The 18,847-nt window shown below is 44.5% G+C and overlaps 1 protein-coding gene across 1 annotated transcript; it reads left to right on the top strand.

Annotated features, from left to right (window-relative positions):
• Positions 1–303: 303 nt before the first annotated feature.
• CHRNA1 (cholinergic receptor nicotinic alpha 1 subunit) lies at positions 304–17,482 on the top strand. Its single transcript, XM_060152599.1, has 9 exons — positions 304–402; positions 5,878–6,023; positions 6,127–6,171; positions 7,232–7,341; positions 9,986–10,181; positions 10,677–10,914; positions 13,342–13,565; positions 14,727–14,966; positions 15,274–17,482. The coding sequence occupies exons 1-9, from the start codon at positions 360–362 to the stop codon at positions 15,403–15,405; spliced, it is 1,374 nt and encodes a 457-aa protein (XP_060008582.1). The 5' UTR covers positions 304–359; the 3' UTR covers positions 15,406–17,482.
• The last annotated feature ends 1,365 nt before the right edge of the window (positions 17,483–18,847 follow it).

Here is an 18,847-nt window from a genome sequence, read left to right on the forward strand (position 1 = left end):
AGATGAGGTTCTGGTTTATACAAAAGGGAGGGAGTTGCTCACCGGGCAAAATAATTCATTCCCTACTCTAACGTGTTTTTTTGTTGTTTTTTTTTATGAAGACCTGACTCATGGTGCATTGAAAACACAGTGCAGTTCACCCTCAACTTGTCAAAGTTCCAGCAGTTGTGTAAAGTGTCCGCCCTGCAATAACGTAAGGACCTCAGCCCCGGGCTCCAGGGCTCCGGGCAGCCCAGCTGTCACTGCCACGAACAGGTGGTGTAAACAATAGCTTGGTTCAGCTCACTCACTTGCCAAACCCTCCAGCAGCTGAGTGTCCAGCCAGAGAGCGGCCCAGACGAACACCCCACCACCAGCCCATGGAGCCCCGGCCACTGCTGCTGTTCCTTGGCCTCTGCTCAGGTAAGTGCCAGGGCTGCTCCTTTGAGGCTAAAGCACTAGACGCCCCCGAACCAGAGTCTTGCTTCTCTGATGGGAACACAGAATGGCAGGACTTCACCAGCCCCAGGCTGCTCTGTCCGTTTCTCACCGATGTTGGCTTGATTGGGTTTGTGGATAAAGAGTTTTAGTTGGGTTATCCAATTAAAATAGGAGCTGCCTGGTCAAAAGCTACAAAGTAGACATGCAATCTCTCTTTCCTTCAGTGCCTGCATCTTAGTAAATCCGTATGATCTGATTCAGCACCTCTTCTACCATCCCGGAGCTGCTATCGTAGTTGAACAAATATAGGAACATAGAAGGGTGACTTATAATCACAAGCAGTATGGTTAACAAGTCTTTTTATGGCTCTAGGAGAATTCTGAAAATGAAGAGGAAAGATTGACAGCTCCATGTGCTGGAGGGAGAAACCTTTTCATAACTGTAACTAAACTCTCTCCATGAGAGATGAAATATTTTGTAATTTTTTAAACTTCTGAAGCTAAAAAAAAATTCATATGAATGCATTACGGCCTACGTTTTTTTTTAAAAGGACACTACTATATGTAGGTTTGGGTTTGAATTGAAACCATAAAACCTTGCACAGCCCTTGACCTGCGTTCAACTCTGGAATGTGTCACAACACAGCAGCTGAAAAGCTATCCTGAATCCCAAACTTCCGGTCGAGGGAAATAGATGTTTGCTGATTGCTTCATATAAAAGTTTACTGGTGATATCATCTCAACTGAGAAACAAGGCGACTGACATTCTGTGATTTCTCTTCTCTAATACTGCTCTGACAAACACAGGTCTTCTGGGCAAGAGAGGTGAAGAGCTGTATTATAAATGGTTTTCAATAGCAGAGTTGAACAAATAGCCTAAACTCTGATAAACTATATCCTCTGGGATTTGGACTCGATCCAACCAAAGCTGGCTTGGTGGTAATGGTGGTGGTGGTGTGTGTGTGTGTGTTTGCAAACACTACATTCAATGGAAATTCTTAAGTGATATGTTTGTATATAAAAATCCTTAAGAGATCTTTTAGGACACCAAAGATCTCCAAAAATGCAAGTTTAGCTCTTTTTAAAGTATGTGATATGTATTTAGATCAAACCTAGAGTTTGCTGGTGTCAATTCACATGGATAGTTAACAGAAATTTAGAGCAAGACGAGGCAATCCAACATCTTCAAATTTATATTATAGGGAAACTGAGGCTAAAAGACATGAACTGACCTCCCCAAAGTCACTTCATGTACAAACTTTGGAATGCGATCAGACTCCATTTTTTTATGTGCATGGTCAGAAAACACAGCCTGAAATTGAAAAGGTAGCAAGAAACACAGCACCAGGTTGAGATAAGAATTACCCAAGGTGACTATTAACAGGACAGAATTCCTTTTGTCCAACCCACCAAGCTGTTCTCCACATAAAAATACAGATTGGACTAGTATGGGACAAAAGAACACTTTAAAATTGTGGCTGGGTTCCCCTACTTAGATTCAGTCCTTTGGGGGCAAAAGTGAGGGACACGTTTTCCCGTGTTAGCGTAACACATAATGATCTCTGTTCTATTTTTATAGCACTTTCATTACAACCTTTCCTCTCCCCCAGCTCAGGAATCCCAAGCACTTCATTACCACCTTTCTTACGGCATATTACTTTCCAGCTTGTTTACAGTTATTTATGTAAATGGAAAATATCAATGTCCATGAAGTAGGAAGACAGGATCTGTATCAGATTCATGTTGGAAAACCTCAAAGCTACTCAAACAATGCTTTGCACACAGCAAATGTTCAACGAATATGTGAATGAATTAACGTTACCACCATCTGAATAGGGATGACCAGCATGATTTGGCTGAAAAGGGAGACTCTGACATGACGTATGTGTTTGTCTGTGTTTGTTAATTTACATCCTGCCTTTTAAAGGAAGTATTTACTGTGATTTATTGAATCCGTGAAGAGATGGTCCAATTCTCCAGACCATACTGGAGTTGGGAACAGAATCCTAGAATTCTGAGTTCAGGTCCTATAAGTTTTCTATCACTCTACCCTGCTTTGGGGAGGAAAAAAGAAAAGAATACCAACGAATATGGTCTAAGAAATGGAGACCTCCTTAGAAATTCCTTAGAAGTTCATTACGAAAGGCACAAGGTCCCTTGGCCTTGGTGAGGGTGCAGAGGAAGAAGTGAGTATCCCTGGAACCCCGACCGTGCCTGGCTCCCCAGTGGTCCCTACTGCCTAGCAGAACTTAGGGTTGGCCCGCATAGTTTTCCTGTCACAGAACGTTGAGCATCTGCTCTCTCTGTTGCTTTCTAGTATGTTCTTCCTGTCAAACTGGAATAAACGGTCACTTAAAAATAAGCAGCCCAAGGTAACACCAAATCGATAACCTCAAACCCAGTGGCCAAGGCACTCAGTGATCCACGCCAGTCCCCTACTGCTCCCACCGTGGGCTGGGTGGGCCCCAAGATAGACAAGGTGTGGAGGACAGAGGACAGCTGCATCCCAGGGGCTCAGTGGGGCACCTGCAAAACCTGGGTCTTTGGACAACATGCTGCTCTAAGGGTCCTCAAATGCAGGTAGTTTGGGGGAGATGCCACATGAAAGCTCTGCACAGACCCTTTTAGGGTCAGAAAATTTGGGAAACTAGAAATGAAGAGGTAGGCTAGGTAAGGCATTCAGTATATAGAGTCCAGGAAGGTCATAATAAAGATGTCTGAGCTAAACTGAAACCTTCAAAAATCCGAATGGACATGATACATTGGCCTTTAGGGAGGTGGTGAAGAGCACAGGCCCTCTCGTCAGACAGCCTCCACTTATAATCCCACCTCTAACTAGCTGGGAGCCATGAATACATGACTCAGCTCTCCAGACCTCAGTTTTCCCATCTGTGAAGTAGGAGTAAAGACTGACCTCATAGGTTTTTATAAGGATTCAATAAGGTAATACAAATACAGGACCTTTAATAAAGCTCTACACGTTAATTAAAACACATACTTTCGGGAGCATGAACATGTTTCAATTCATTCCATAACATTGGTTGTTTCAAACTGATATAAAGTTCTGGATGAGAAATAGTGGTTGAGAGCATGGGCTCTGGGTGCCAATCCTGGCTCCACCATTTATGAAATCTGGGCCTCACTGTAAAGTGAGGACAATTATAGTACATACCACGCCCAGTTATGAGGGTTGAAAGACTTAGTACCTATAAAGCACACAGAAGAAAGTCTGGCACGAAACAAGTTGGGTGTGTTCGTTATTATTTTTGTTGATCAATAAAGATAGAAAACAGAATTACTTTTTACTTAATAATTATTTTGTTGGCAAACGCTTCCAAACTTAGGATCGAAGGAGAAACAAAACACAACCAATCACCTGCCTTAGCGGTGGTCGGTTAACACAACTGGGAAAAAAGGGAAAGCATTTCACTTGTTTCATTTTTAAAGTTGTCTTGGCCCAGGGAAAAAGTGTAGTTTCAGCAACAACCTGCGGAAAGGGGAGATCTGGTTACACAAATCCGGACAAACGGATTGTGTGTCTACTTCCTCTCCCAGCCCTGAACAGGCAACCTCCAGACCACAGCAGGCTTGAGTTACAGAGATCCTTCATAAGGAACTTGTTGGAATTTGGAACACATTTTCTCATAGGAATAATGGCACATGTAGCTGTACAGTTTCCAGCACATTCATAACATTAAAAGTGAGTACAGGAGCACAGCACAGAATGACCGGCTCTAACTTCAGCTCTGCCCTAGCCGCATGACCTCAGACAAGTCAGCCCACTTCTCGGAATCTCAGGCGAGAATGTCTGCCTGCCTGCCTGCTGGTAAGGAGCACATCACGCTGGACACTCAAAGCCTGTGGGCTCTGAGAATACTGGATGATACTGCCCTCCATCCCGAAGGAAAACGTAGTAAAGATTCCTTGGAATCATTCGTGCTTCAAATAGGAGCCCCAAACCCAGGTCAGCAGAACATGTGGTTTTCACTCTTAGCAACTTAATTGGGACATGGGCCCATCAGCAGTGATTATTTTTTTTATTTTTCAAATTATGGAAAAATACATAAGTATGTAAGATTTACCATGGTAAAATACACACTACATAAAATTTCCATTTTAAAGTACACAATCCAGTGGCACTAGGTACGTTCACAATGTTACGCAAGCATCACCACTAATTCCAGAACTTTTTCATCACCCTAGAAGGAAACCCTGGGCCCATTAGCAGTCACTCCCAGTCCCCAGTCCCCACAGTCCCTAGTAACCACTAACCTACTCTCTGTTCTACGGATTGACCTATTCTGAATATTTCATATACATGAAATCATACAATACGTGCCCTTTTTTGTCTGACTTCTATCACTTAGCATAATGTTTTCAGGAGTCATTCATGCTGTAGCGTGTATCAGAACTTCATCCCTTTTCACGGCTGAATAATATTCTACTGCATAGATATACCACAATTTGTTTATCCATTTATCCATTGATGGACATGTGGGTTGTTTCTACCATATCGCTATTGTAAATATTGCTATGAATATTCATGTACAGATTTTTTGTTTGCTTGGGGGTTTTTTTTTTGTATTTTTTCTTTTTTAAATTGAAGTATAGTTGATTTACAATACTGTGTTAGTTTCAAGTGTACAGCACAGTGATTCAGTCATATATATATGTATGTATATTCCTTTACAGATTCTTTTCCTTTAGAGAATATTGAGTGTAATGCCCAGTAGGTCCTTGTTGGTTATCTATTTTATATATAGTAGTGTGTATACGTTAATCCCAACCTCCTAATTTATACACCCCCCACCCCATGTACAAATCTTTGTATGACCAGTTCGTTTGTGGATATACCCAGGAATGGCATTGCTAGGTCATATGGTAGCTCTGTGTATAACTTGTGTGAGAAACCACCAAACTGCTTTCCACAGCAGCTACACCATTTACCTCTCACCAGCAACATATGAGGATTCCAGTTTCTCTGTAACCTCACCAATATCTGTCAATTTTAATTTTGTTAATTATGGAATAACATCTTAGTGGGTGTGAATCAGCATCAATTTTGGGCTGTTCATAGCATCATGAGCTCTGAGGCCAGCCAATCTGAGATTTCATTGCATCATGACCAGATTCTGAAATACCAAGACCGACTTTGTGTGGACCTTTCTTCTTGTGTGTGCGTGTTCCTAGTAAACTTGATGCAGACAGATGCTAGATGAAGGAATGTCATCGGTCCAAAGTACAAGTGCATGATAATCTGGCATGCCCCACTGGGAAGGGACCACATTGGCAGCTGCACTTGGAAAGGAATTCAAGGCAATAATAGCTGCATCAGGGAGCCCTTCAACAAGGGGACCTGCGTGCCTTCCATGAGTTGGCCACACCTCAGTTACTCACGTTAGTGTGTGTAGAGGGTGGGAGCAGACTCTGACAGTGAGTGTGTTGTTTGCTGTCTCAGCTGGCCTCGTCCTGGGCTCCGAACATGAGACCCGCCTGGTGGCAAAGCTATTTGAAAACTACAACAGCGTAGTACGGCCCGTGGAAGACCACCGCAAGGCCGTGGAGGTGACGGTGGGCCTGCAGCTGATACAGCTCATCAATGTGGTGAGACAAGAGAGCTCCAGGCTCTCCACACCTCCCACCCCGGACCATCCTCCCCTGGCTCCCCTCTTGTCCTCCTAAAGATGGGGCCTTATCTTTTTTGCAGGATGAAGTAAATCAGATCGTGACAACCAATGTTCGTCTGAAACAGGTAACTCAGCTAGATAATTGCATTCATGTTGTTTTTATTCACCCTGAAATTTAACATGGGCCCAGAGGGAATCAATTTAGGTAACAGGGATATGTACCAAAATGTTAAAAGTAGATATTTTGGGGTAGTGGGGCTGTGGATCATGTTTTGGTGTTTATTTTTTATTGTACTTTGTGCTTTTTCTGTGTGTATTAATTTGCTAGGACTCCTGGAACAAAGTCACAACCTGGACAGCTTAAACAACAGAAACTTACTGTCTCACAGTTTCTGAGGTCAAAAGTCCAAAATTAAGGTGCTGGCAGAATTGGTTCCTTCTGAAGTTTGTGAGGGAGAACCTGCTCCAGGCCTCTCTCCTTTGCTCAGAATTCGTTGTCTTCATGTTCACATGACTTTATTCCTGAATATGTATCTGTCTTCAAATGTCCCTATCTTATAAGGACACCAGTCATATTGGATTAGGGTCCACCTTAATGACTTCACTTTAACTTAATTACCTCTGTAAAGACTCTAACTCCAAATAAGGTCACATTCTTGGGGGTTTAGAACTTCATATTAATTTGGGGGAGACAATTCAACATTGTGTTATCCAAATTTGCTGCATTGGGTATATGTTACTTTCATAATGTAGAAGAAAATATAATACTTTATAAAAATATGATGTTGCCTGCTTGAGGAAAACATTCCCAATAGGGTCATTCTCCTTTCCTAAGGTGGGCAGTGTACCTGGTAGATCTGCTACCACTTGGTGGCGTTACTTGGGGCTACCTTTGTTTTCTCACCTGTAAAATGGGGTCAATAATCACTCCTACCTCATGGGAACACTGTGAGGACTAAATGATGAATATGGGTAAAATGCTTACAACAGTGCCTGCATGTACTCAGTGCTCTGTGTTTGCTCTTACTTGTTACTAAGGGGAAAACTGAATTCTGAATCAAACCCTTCTTACTGGAACACAATTTCTGTCCATACCTGAATTACCATGCTCATCAGAGCTCTTGATAAGCCTAGATTTTAAAAATATTTTTAGTTTTTTAATCGACTAAGTGTCTTCATTTCTAGCAATGGGTGGATTACAACTTAAAATGGAACCCAGACGACTATGGTGGCGTGAAAAGAATTCACATTCCATCGGAAAAGATCTGGCACCCGGACCTAGTTCTTTATAACAAGTAAGCAAAACAGACAGGATTAGAAGGCGGACATTACGGGGGCAGGTGGAGCCCAAGTGCCCTAACGGAAGGGCTGCCACTCTTGGCATGCGTCTCACCACTGTTCACATTAAATAACCCTTAAAAACCAAGAGCCAAGTTGACATGCTAGGGGTGCCATATGGTGTCTCGTGTTATGAATAGAAACAATTATCAGAGCCAAATTGAAACAGGGCTGCAGGGTGGGGGACATTTAATCCCTGAGAGCTCCTGTAGGGTATATGGCAACTATCCAAGGAACCCAAACATCATATAATTGAGTTCCTTGGAATTAAATGTCCTTCCGACCAATAGGTCTGAACCTCCTGGGGTTGTTATTCATCACATCCTCACAGCATCCCAAGATGCCGCGTGCTGCTGATGGCCTGGGATGCCTATGTAGCCCATCCACTGGGCTCTGTGACAGACTGCATGTTGTGAAATTATAATGTGATTCAAGACACTCCAATTTAATGACACGTTCATTATCATACGCCCTTCATTTGTCAGGGAATGTTCATTGCAAAGAGCATCCTTCCCAGGCAGGAGCATTCAACACTGGCCTAGAGGATTTGTGGTCTGACATTCTATAGCACGTGTCTGGAGCGAGCAGGCTGTGCGTTCTAGCAGACTCACCAGGCAAGGTGGCCAGGGCTAGTGAGCAGAAATGATACCTTTTAAGACGACCCTCCCCAACTTTGATATTTTATTACATATTTTCCAGTCCGACCTGGGATTCAGACTTGAGTCAAAGTACACAATCATTTGTGTAAACTTTTGGACAAGTATGCTCATAGGACAGAGTGTCTATCTCTCAGAGTTAAGTTTCTCTTTCACTTAGAATCTGAGGGAAGCAATTAAAATCCTCAGGTCCTTTTGATAAGCTCACTCAGAAAGACCCTCATGGGGGAAAGAATCCTGTTTCACCTGCTTCGAAGGAGAGACATAGACCATCCTTTCCCTCTGCTCTGTTGGGAGGGTCTCAAGCTGCATAGTTTTCTGGATAGAGCCTCTTCTCAGTCCCAAGGAAAAATTAATGAGAAGAAAATCTCTTGATTTATGAAGTGAGGCACAATATATACCACATGTCCCTGAAAGCCCAGCAAGGTAGACCCCACCCACTTTTCAGCACCTATTATACCGTCCTGCCCTCTGCCAAGGCCCTGGGGCACAGGCTGTTCTGGAATGAGCAGACCACCCACCGAACAAGACCTGCAGAAATAGTTTGTTATTTTTTTAGTATCTACCATGTTGCCTTTTTTAATGAGAAATTATTGCCAACATTTGAAAATTGGGAAATACATTAAAATCTGAATTTTTAACTTCTCTAGAAAAATCCAACTTTCAAAAATATGGCAACTTTGGGGCTTCCCTGGTGGCGCAGTGGTTGAGAGTCCGCCTGCTGATGCAGGGGACATGGGTTCATGCCCCGGTCCGGGAAGATCCCACATGCTGCGGAGCGGCTGGGCCCGTGAGTCATGGCCGCTGAGCCTGTGCGTCCAGAGCCTGTGCTCCGCAACGGGAGAGGCCCCAACAGGGAGAGGCCTGCGTACAGCAAAAAAAAAAAAAAAAAAAAAAAAAATGGCGACCTTGGATTAAAAGTCTTGATTCCCAGCTTCCAAGGAAGAATCCAGTATCAGGCAACATGGAGCCTTCGCTCCCACGCAGACACCATGGCAGAGCTGAGTGGTGCCTTCCTCAGGGGAGAGAGGGTCTCTCCCCATGCCAGGCTCAACCCTCCCTCCTTCCTTGCCTGCCTGGCCCTGGAGGCATCTGAGTTTGTGACCCCACCCCACTGCGGTCTAAATAGTTCTTTAAAGGTAACAGACCCCTTCTTTAACGTGCTTGTCACCGTAATGAGCCACTAGACGTGTTTTTCTTTAAAATTCCTGGGTTTTTTCTCAATTAACTTTCAAAGTATATCAGAGAAGGGATACATGGAGATTAACATCACAAATACTACTGAGGACTGGGAAGAAGAATCTGGGACGCAGTGAATCCATGTCACCTGTTATTCCTTTAAAACTGTAGATTCTCGGGTTCATCCCTAGATATCCTGATTCAGCACTCAGATGGTGCTCAGGAATCTATATTTTGTTTTACTTTATTTTTTATTGAAGTGTAGTTGATTTATAATATTGTGTTAGTTGTAGGTATAGAGCATAGTGATTCAGATTTTTTGCAGCTTATATTCCATTATAGGTTATTACAAGATATTGAATATAATTCCCTGTGCTATACACTAAATCCCTGTTGCTTATCTATTTTAAGTATAGTAGTTTGTATCCGTTAATCCCATACTCCTAATTTGTCCCTCTCCCTCCTTCTCCCCTTTGGTAACCATAAGTTTGTTTTCTGTATCTGTGAGTCTGTTTTTGTTCTGTAAAGATTCACTTGTGTTATTTTTTAGATTCAGGAATCTATATTTTAAACAAGCACCCCAGTGATCTTTATTATCAGACAAATTTGAAAAACATTGCCACAGATAAAAAGCGATGCAGTGCAAAAGAGAGCTTCTATAATTAGCACCTGAATAATTAACAACTGTCTCCCGTTAGCATCCCCAAGCAGAATTGAAGGCTCATCTGTCACTTGGATCCCTGTTCCTCTTTTATCCCAATTGTAGTGCAGATGGCGACTTTGCCATTGTCAAGTTCACCAAAGTGCTCCTGGACTACACTGGCCACATCACGTGGACACCTCCCGCCATCTTTAAAAGCTACTGTGAGATCATCGTCACCCACTTTCCCTTTGACGAACAGAACTGCAGCATGAAGCTGGGCACCTGGACCTATGACGGATCCGTGGTGGCCATCAACCCGGTGGGTGGTGACCTACTGTGAGGAGGTTGGATGCAGGAAAAGCGTGATTCAGGTCTCCAACTCTGCCCCTCCATTATCATAGGCTCTCAGCACCCATTCGAACTTTGGGGATTGTCTAGTTTGATGGTTCTCAATTGGTTGGGAAGGTTCTTGATGCACTGCATAAGAGAACCACCTGGGGCTTAAATAATTCTCTATGCCCAGGCTCAGGCCCAAGAATTCTTATTTAATCAGACTGGGGTGGAGCTAGGGCACCAATATATTTTAAAGCTCCCAAGTGACTTGAATGTATAGTCAACATGGAGAATCCCAATAGTCCAAACCCCCTTATTTTACAGGAAAGGAACCTAAGACCCCAAAGCGAAGGTGACCCAGGGTCCCTCCTGGGTATGTGACAGTGCTGGGATCGGTTGCCTTGTCACAGCTGATTAGGAAACCGTCCCCCTCCTCAGGGTGATGAGGCTGGGAATTCAAAGTTTCATTCCATCTTCTCAGGAAAGCGACCAGCCAGACCTAAGCAACTTCATGGAGAGTGGGGAATGGGTGATCAAGGAGTCCCGGGGCTGGAAGCACTGGGTGTTCTACGCCTGCTGCCCCTCCACCCCCTACCTGGACATCACCTACCACTTTGTCATGCAGCGCCTGCCCCTCTACTTCATCGTCAACGTCATCATTCCCTGCCTGCTCTTCTCCTTCTTAACCGGCCTGGTGTTCTACCTGCCCACGGACTCAGGTGAGTGCAGTTGCCATGGCAGCAGCTGCTGACCCTGATGGATCTCGGGCTACTATTTTGGGGGAAGCCAGAAATAACCACGGCTAATAAACAAATACAGGCAGACAGACCCAAACCATCGTCCCTGGGAGGATGCGTGTACTGACTGGCCATGTGCAGTGGTGACATTCCAGCTGGGGCCGACTACAGAGCAGGCAGAGAGCTGAATGGGACTCTGAAGATGCGCATACACAGCTCAGTCTGGTTAAGTGAATAACCACCAGAATCTAGTTGCTGAATACCTGCTGTGGGCCCCGAAGGGTGCTGGGTAAGGCGTGTATCACAGGCACTACCGATGCCTCATACCCCATGAAGTCACTTGCTGTACGTGACTACTCAGGTCTTGCCTCCTTTGCCCACGGCTTGCCCCTTGAAAATAGCTTTTGTGTATCTATTCTCCAGATGGCAGTATCTTTACACACAACACCATACTTCCCAAGTGGCAATTCTTTCTCCCATATCAGCCTGGACGACTTACTTACCTCCTACTGAGTAATCACATCTGTGACATAATTTCACCAGACACCAACAATCTACAGAAAAGGGGGAAAGGGAACACATATGCCTGCAAGCAAGTCACTGCTCTTAAATGATTTACGGCAGACAAGCAGGGAAAAAAGAAAGATGGTAAGGTGGTCCTCAAACTTATGACAGATAACAATTTTATCAAAAGCCCCCCCAAAAAAAAACCCCACAAAAGTCTAAATCCAACTCTCCAACAAGAAAAAAAAAACCTTACACATTCACTCACTCAACATGTACCGTTTAAACAACTGTTACAAGACAGGGATAAGGTAGAGAACAAGGCAGAATGTTCCCCACCGAACATATGTTCTAGGGATTGTACTCATTCTTAAACAAATCATCACAAACAAATATCTTTTCACCTTTCCAATCAAATGAAGCTTCTTAAAGTGAAGATAGAACACTCTAGGCAGGGCCATATGGAAACTAATCAGAGTTTCTATAAATATTAAATGATTTATGCTTGAAAAGCATTTAGAACAGTGAGACCGCTTGATAATTGTTAGCTATCGTTATTATCATTCATCAAGAAATTGGATGGACCTTGATCAATATTGGATATTTATAATTCTGTTTTCTTTTTTACTTTTGAAGACTTTCCTGCCCACCAGAAACGGACAATTTCTTGTTTACATCCACTCTGGATCCTGTGTATATTCCTAGCATCTGGACACATCCAGAATGGGAAAAGTTCCACACTGGAAAGCAGGGCCACACGAGGGGTTTCCCAGGACACAAACACCAAGACCAGCCCAAGGAAAGTCCCTCCCAAAGGCTCTCTACTGCATCTGAGCTGGTCAATCCCCACAAAAATATTCCAGTGCCATCCAGCCCCTGGCTTTCTTGTTTCCTTGTCCAACCAGGACACCATCCGGGAATTGTTCACCCTGAAAGCGTAGGGCCTGGAGAAAAGATTCAGGGGAAGGGGAATCCTTCATCCCTTAGTATGAAAAACAAAAAAAGTCAAAACAAGAAAAAAAACCCCAATCATCCCCTTCGATGAAGATGAGAAAGCGAGTGGTGTGAAATCATGGATGTTGTCCTTTCTCGGCTTGGGTCTTACAGCTTTTTTTTGCTTCCACAATGAGAAAAAGATACATGGACTTCTGGGCTGCCCATCATCTGCTGGGTAACAAGTAGGCCAGGCTGCAGTTCAGTTTTGTGAGGTTTAAGACATTCTGCTGCGGACGGAAAAACTGCCATCTGGGGTCTCGATTACCACCCAGAACCTCTCTGCGTTCCCTGAGTTCCGCCAAGAAACGGAATGCTGGGCAAGAGGTGAAGTGGCATCTCCTGCTTGGCAGCCTCTAATGGAAATGCCTGCCACTTGCCATCACCAGCACAGTTAAGGTGCCGAGGTCTCACAGGAAATTCTACAGCAAAAATTCCCCACAACGAGACCTTGAGAACATGCCGGTCACATTCCTCTCACCCTTGGGTTTTGGTGGTGTGCTCGTTTGCCAGGGCTGCCTTCACCAAGGACCACAGACTGGTGGCTTAAGCAACAGAGATTTATTTTCCCACAGTGCTGGAGGCTGGAAGTCCAAGATCAAGGCGTCAGCAGGGTTGGTTTCCTCTGAGGCCTCTCTCCTGGGCTTGCAGATGGCTGTCTTCAGCCTGGGTCCTCACATGGCCTTTCCTCTGTGTGTGTCTGTGTCTTAATCTCCTTTTCTGATAAGGACACCAGTCATATTGGATGAGGGCCCACCCTAAGACCTCATTTTAATTGAATTACATCGTTAAAGGCCTACCTCCAAAACAGTCCCTGAGGTGCTGGGGCTTAGTGTTTCAACACATAAATTTGGGTGGAAGAACAATTTAGCCCATAACAGGTGGGTTGTGTTTGTTTCTTCTTTTGTCCAGGAGAGAAGATGACTCTGAGCATCTCTGTCCTGCTGTCCTTAACCGTGTTCCTTCTGGTCATTGTGGAGCTGATCCCTTCCACCTCCAGTGCGGTGCCCTTGATTGGGAAGTACATGCTGTTCACCATGGTGTTTGTCATCGCATCCATCATCATCACCGTCATCGTCATCAACACACACCACCGCTCCCCCAGCACCCACGTCATGCCCGAGTGGGTGCGGAAGGTGAGCGAGCAAGGCCCCGGCACACTTTGCCCAGGGCTGCCCCTCCCTCAAGGCATCCACAGGTCTACTCTTCTGTGTGGCTAGTGGCCTCCTAGGTAACCCTTGTGGGCACTTAGGAACGGAAAGTCCTTTCTGGGCTGTAGGGGTTTTGGGGAAGGAACTTTCTTTGGCTTCTTGCTGGGTATAAATAACTCAAGCAACCGGCCCAGGGAGATAAGAAAACCAGAATTAACAAAGCCCATTCCAAACTCAGCCTTAAAGAATCTCTGATTAGAGAAGATGAATAAATCACTATCCTTTTATTCAAATGCTGTGAAATCTTGAGATGTCTGTTTTTATGTCTTCCAGTTTGTGAACAGACTGCTTATTTTTTTGCCGGTAGAATCATCTGCTGAGACTAGAATAAGGGCTAGAAATTGGGAGTGGGGGTAGGGAGGGGGCTTGATGAGAGATTGTCAAAAAGTTTTAGTGAGGAACTTGGTCTCAAATATTTACATTACTGAATTTTAAAATGTGTTAACATTTCCAATGTGTTGGTTCTTTTATACATCTTCACAGAGACACTAACATCCAGTCTTTTGTGCACAATGCAAAAGATTTGTTATGAATTGACAGAGAAACTACCGCTTGCAATGTATTCTTTTGGGAGGAGAGACAGTCCCTGCTTCTCTAAAGGCCAAGTGACTCCTGGCAATACCTATGTTGCATTTCTTCAGGAACAAGAAACAGAAGAAAACAGTCTAGCTGTTTTATGGGGCAGGAAGCTTATATATATATTTTTTTTAACGGGAGGGGCCCTTTCTTTAACCTTTTGATCATGAGGACACAGGCCTTGAAAGAAGTGGGTGCCTACAGGGGGTCTGGAAGTTTACGCTTCATTGGTTTCTTGAGTCAGTAGCTGCACACAGGCTCCCTCCAGTGGCAAGCTGCTGGCATTACAGAATCATCTCTATTAGCCTTAGTAATTTGTCGGGTCACAGGATACAGATGAGCAAGCTTTGAGAAAATCTAGTAGAGTCCTTTTGTTTAGGGACAAAGAGGCTGAGGCCCAGAGAAGCTGAATAATTCGCCTAAGGTCACACTGCTTATGCAAAATCAGAGTTTGATGCTTGCCCTGCTGACAATAATTCCCATACGTGGACTTTTTAAATTTTGTTATAGGTTTTTATCGACACTATCCCAAATATCATGTTCTTCTCCACGATGAAAAGACCATCCAGAGAAAAACAAGACAAAAAAATTTTTACAGAAGACATTGATATTTCTGACATTTCTGGGAAGCCGGGACCTCCACCCATGGGTTTCCACTCTCCCCTGATCAAACACCCCGAGGTGAAAAGTGCCATTGAGGGCATCAAATACATCGCAGAGACCATGAAGTCAGACCAGGAGTCCAATAACGTAAGCTCTGTGGCTTGAGATCTGCACCTCTTGTTTAAATGGTCAAATGCTCGAGCACAGAGGGATGGGTTTGGCTTGATGGGAAGGTTGGCGTTCAAGGGGCAGCAACTGATGTAAGATGTGCCCAGTGACCCCCTAGGCCATCTTAGCAAGTCATCATATTGTGAATAACCTATTTAAAAAATAAAGATCATAATGCCTGTGGAGGGATGATCAACAGACTGAAGGGCCCCTAGATGATGGACAGCATGAACATCGTGAGTCCATGATCGTCTTACGGAAATTCTAACATATTCCTCTCTCCCAGGCGGCCGAGGAATGGAAGTACGTTGCAATGGTGATGGACCACATTCTCCTCGGAGTCTTCATGCTCGTCTGCATCATCGGAACGCTGGCTGTGTTTGCAGGTCGGCTCATTGAATTAAACCAGCAAGGATGAGCAGAAAGCTGAACTGAACCTCAGCGCCAGGGAAATTCATCTACTTGGATACATGCTCACTTACCAAACATTTAATTTTCTGTATTTATTATTCGTGACAAAAGTTTCTGTTTACATAAGGTTATGGCCTCAAAGCGTCTTCACATTGCTTCTCCCTTCACTCCTGCTGTGGCTGCCGGGAGAATGAACCCTTTGCAGTAAATGAATCTGGATTGCTACATGAAGCGTTCATTTCCAACAGTGTCCAGAAGAATTTTGCCCAGGCTAACTGAGCTTTTCTGTTAGTTTTTGAAATTTTTAAATTTTACGCAAAGAGTCTATCCTTTGCTTAAAAGTCAGTTTTGTACCTTCTACAAAAGCCCCATCTACCAGTCCCAAAAAGATGAAACATTTGACTTGGAGAGAAAGAAAGCAGTAGAAAGACAATAGGAAAATTCTAGAGTGGCCACCACAATGCAAACGGCCTCAAAAACTCATGCTTTAAAGTAGGTTTCTAGAACTTGGGGGTGAGGGAAGGTCTTCCCAGTCTAATACAGCACCTGAGCTTGATGCTCGGGGTTTGAGGGAAAAGAGGTCCTAACCTGTATTGAGCGTGGGCCCAGGCACTGTGGGAAGGGGCTCGCAGGCATGTTTTTATTTATCCTCAGAACTCTCATGACTGTCCCTGTTTTACAAATGCGGAAACTGAACTTGAGGGAGGTTAAGTTCACGGCCCAAAATAACAAGGAGAGCTGCCATTTGAACCTAGACCTTGTAGGTTCAAAGCAGCTCTGGGCTGGGCCAGTTCATCTGCTCGCTTGCTCTTTGGATCAACTCTGGCTCCATCTGGGCCATTCTGCGACTCTGGTCAGTGTTTCTGAGAGGTTCAGTCCTAGTGTCAGCCATCTTTCTGCCTTCCCAATTAAACCGCCTGCCTTTTCCCCCAGTCCTTACCCCACTCCTGTTTGGGGTTCTAGTTCTATAAATGAAATCCGAAATGTGTGCACATATCATCATCATTTCTGCAATTCTGGACAAGGAGAGAAAATTATTTCCTTTCTCCACAGCAACCTATAAGCCACAAGGCAGTTCACCCCAGAACTAGAATATGTGCAGCCCTGGGCTCAGTAATGACCATCAGATCCCCAGAACACATCTGATCCACATCAGTACCAGGGAGAACGGGGAATGGCAGTGCCAGGCAGCCCGTCTGAATGCAGGTGGGTTCGATCTGCATCTCCATGGGACTCCCCATCACACACCCGTGGCAGGACTGAGTGCCTTCATTTAAGAGTAAACTAAAGGGAAAAAGGTTTGGCAATTCCTCAAAAAGCAAAACGTAGATGGGAGGGAGGCGCAAGAGGGAGGGGATATGGGGATATACGTGTGCATATAGCTGATTCACTTTGTTATACAGCAGCAACTAACACAACATTGTAAAGCGACTATACTCCAACAAAGATGTTAAAAAAAAAAAAGCTGAACGTAGAATTGTCATATGATCCACCAATTCCACTCCTAGGTATACACCCAAAAGAACTGAAAGCAGGGACTTGAACAGATACTTGGTCACCAAAGTTCACTGTAGGATTATTCACAATAGCCGAATGGTGGAAACCACCCAAATGTCCATCAATAGATAAACAAAATGTGGTGTGTGTGTGTGTGTGTGTATATATATATATATACACACACACACATACATATACATACATTTATAATGAATTATTCAACCTTAAAGAGGAATGAAATTTTGATACATGTTACAATACAGATCAACCTTGAAAACATTATGCTAAGCCAGATACAAAAGGACAAATATTGTATGACTCCACTTATAGAAGGTACCTAGAGTAGCCAAATTCATTAGACAGAAAATAGAATAGAGGCTACCAAGCTCTGGGGAAGGGGAGAGTTATTGCTTAATGGGTAGCGCTTCAGCCTGAGATGATGAAGAAGTTCCGGAAATGGACAGTTCTGATGGTTGTACAACACTGTGAATGTACTTAACGCCACTGATTGAATGGTTAAACATGGTTAAGATAGTAAATTTTATGTGTATTTAACCATAATTCAAAATAAAATAAAAGTGAAAAAAGATGGCCAGTTTCACATTCTGTATATTTTACTTCAATTAGCCAAAAAAGAGAGAGGGAGAGAGAGAGATTCAGCACCTACGTCTGCTGCTTGCCTAACGTATCACAGTCCCCCAGGACTCACTATGGATTCAGAGGAGGGACTTAAAAATCATGTTGTCCATTCTAAGGACAAGGAAACTGAGGCTCAGAGACGTGACCTCCCTCAGGTCACAGAGCTAGTTAGTGACAAGCCAGGTCTCAACTCCTGCCCTCATGCTGTTTTCCTTACATCAAATAGCCCATTTCTCCCCTAAAAGTGAGGTCCTCCAACATGTTCCCTGCTCACCACCTGTCCGGGAAGCCAGCAGGGTGGCCCTGAGTGGGTACAACAATGTCACAGTGTGAAGCTCCACCAGCCCCTAAATACCTGTTGCATCAATCTGCCACCAGGTCAAGGACTTTCACCTTTGGAATCTCTTCCCTTCATTAAGGGCTGATCTCCTGATGAAATGGGAGGGGAGGCTGGGATCTGTCTCCCCCCCACCACCTAGAGGTGAGCGCCCAGCCCTGTCCTGCCCCATGTGGCTTTATTGATGAGTGTGTCTGGGTAAAGGGGTAACTTCTTGGGAAATAAGGAGCATCCTCAAACTGGAACAAGACGGGTAAGTTTTCCTGGGGGATGGGGATTATAGACCGAAAAATGGAAGCAGAAATTATTCAGAGCTCAAATCCCTAAGTTATTTTTTTTCTTTTCTGGTTGTCAGAACTGGGGTTTTATCAAATTGGAAATTGTATTAACAATCAAACAAATCACATGGGGAGACGTTTCGAGGCTGAGGTGGGAGGTATTTGGTTTTGCTCCAATCACTGTGGACCACGATGCCATCGTGTTCACCCTGGGGGGACGGGCGCGAGGCAGAGGAGCGCAGGCGGCTGCCTCTTTCCTCGCTGCCCGAGGTCTCTCCTCACACTCCAACAGTTGGGTCTTGCTTTGAAGCCTGAGTTCCCTTGCTCCTAGCTGTCAACCCACCATTTTCAAAGTCATTTCTCCCACTGCTACTGCTCGAGTCCTAGCCCTGCTCCAGTTCTTCAGCGACCAAAGCCACTGCAGTCTCTCTCCTTCACCTGAGTGCTTCATCTCTTGCTCCCCCAAATCACCTGTCACTGTCTCTAGCTGCCAATCACTGTGACCCATGGTCTCCACTTCCGCCTGAGTTCTACCTCTGCCGTTGCTTTAATTCTCAACCACTACTGTCCAAGTCCTTCCCACCACCCCTGTCCAGGTCTATGCTGACTGCTCCGTGAGGACACTTGCACTCTGCTGCCTGAGTTCTCCAATTGCTCCAGCCCACGGTCGGTCTCAGTGCTCTGCCTGATATCTCTTC

Source organism: Lagenorhynchus albirostris, chromosome 6 (assembly GCF_949774975.1).
Source record: "Lagenorhynchus albirostris chromosome 6, mLagAlb1.1, whole genome shotgun sequence".
Taxonomy (NCBI): Eukaryota; Metazoa; Chordata; class Mammalia; order Artiodactyla; family Delphinidae; genus Lagenorhynchus; species Lagenorhynchus albirostris.

Excerpts from the sequence above, each read along its gene's own strand:
- CHRNA1 (XM_060152599.1), top strand. The coding sequence starts at position 360 with ATGGAGCCCCGGCCACTGCTGCTGTTCCTTGGCCTCTGCTCAG. Across the intron at positions 403-5,877 it reads GTTCCTTGGCCTCTGCTCAG|CTGGCCTCGTCCTGGGCTCC; the intron begins GTAAGTGCCAGG and ends TTGCTGTCTCAG. Across the intron at positions 14,967-15,273 it reads CAGACCAGGAGTCCAATAAC|GCGGCCGAGGAATGGAAGTA; the intron begins GTAAGCTCTGTG and ends CCTCTCTCCCAG.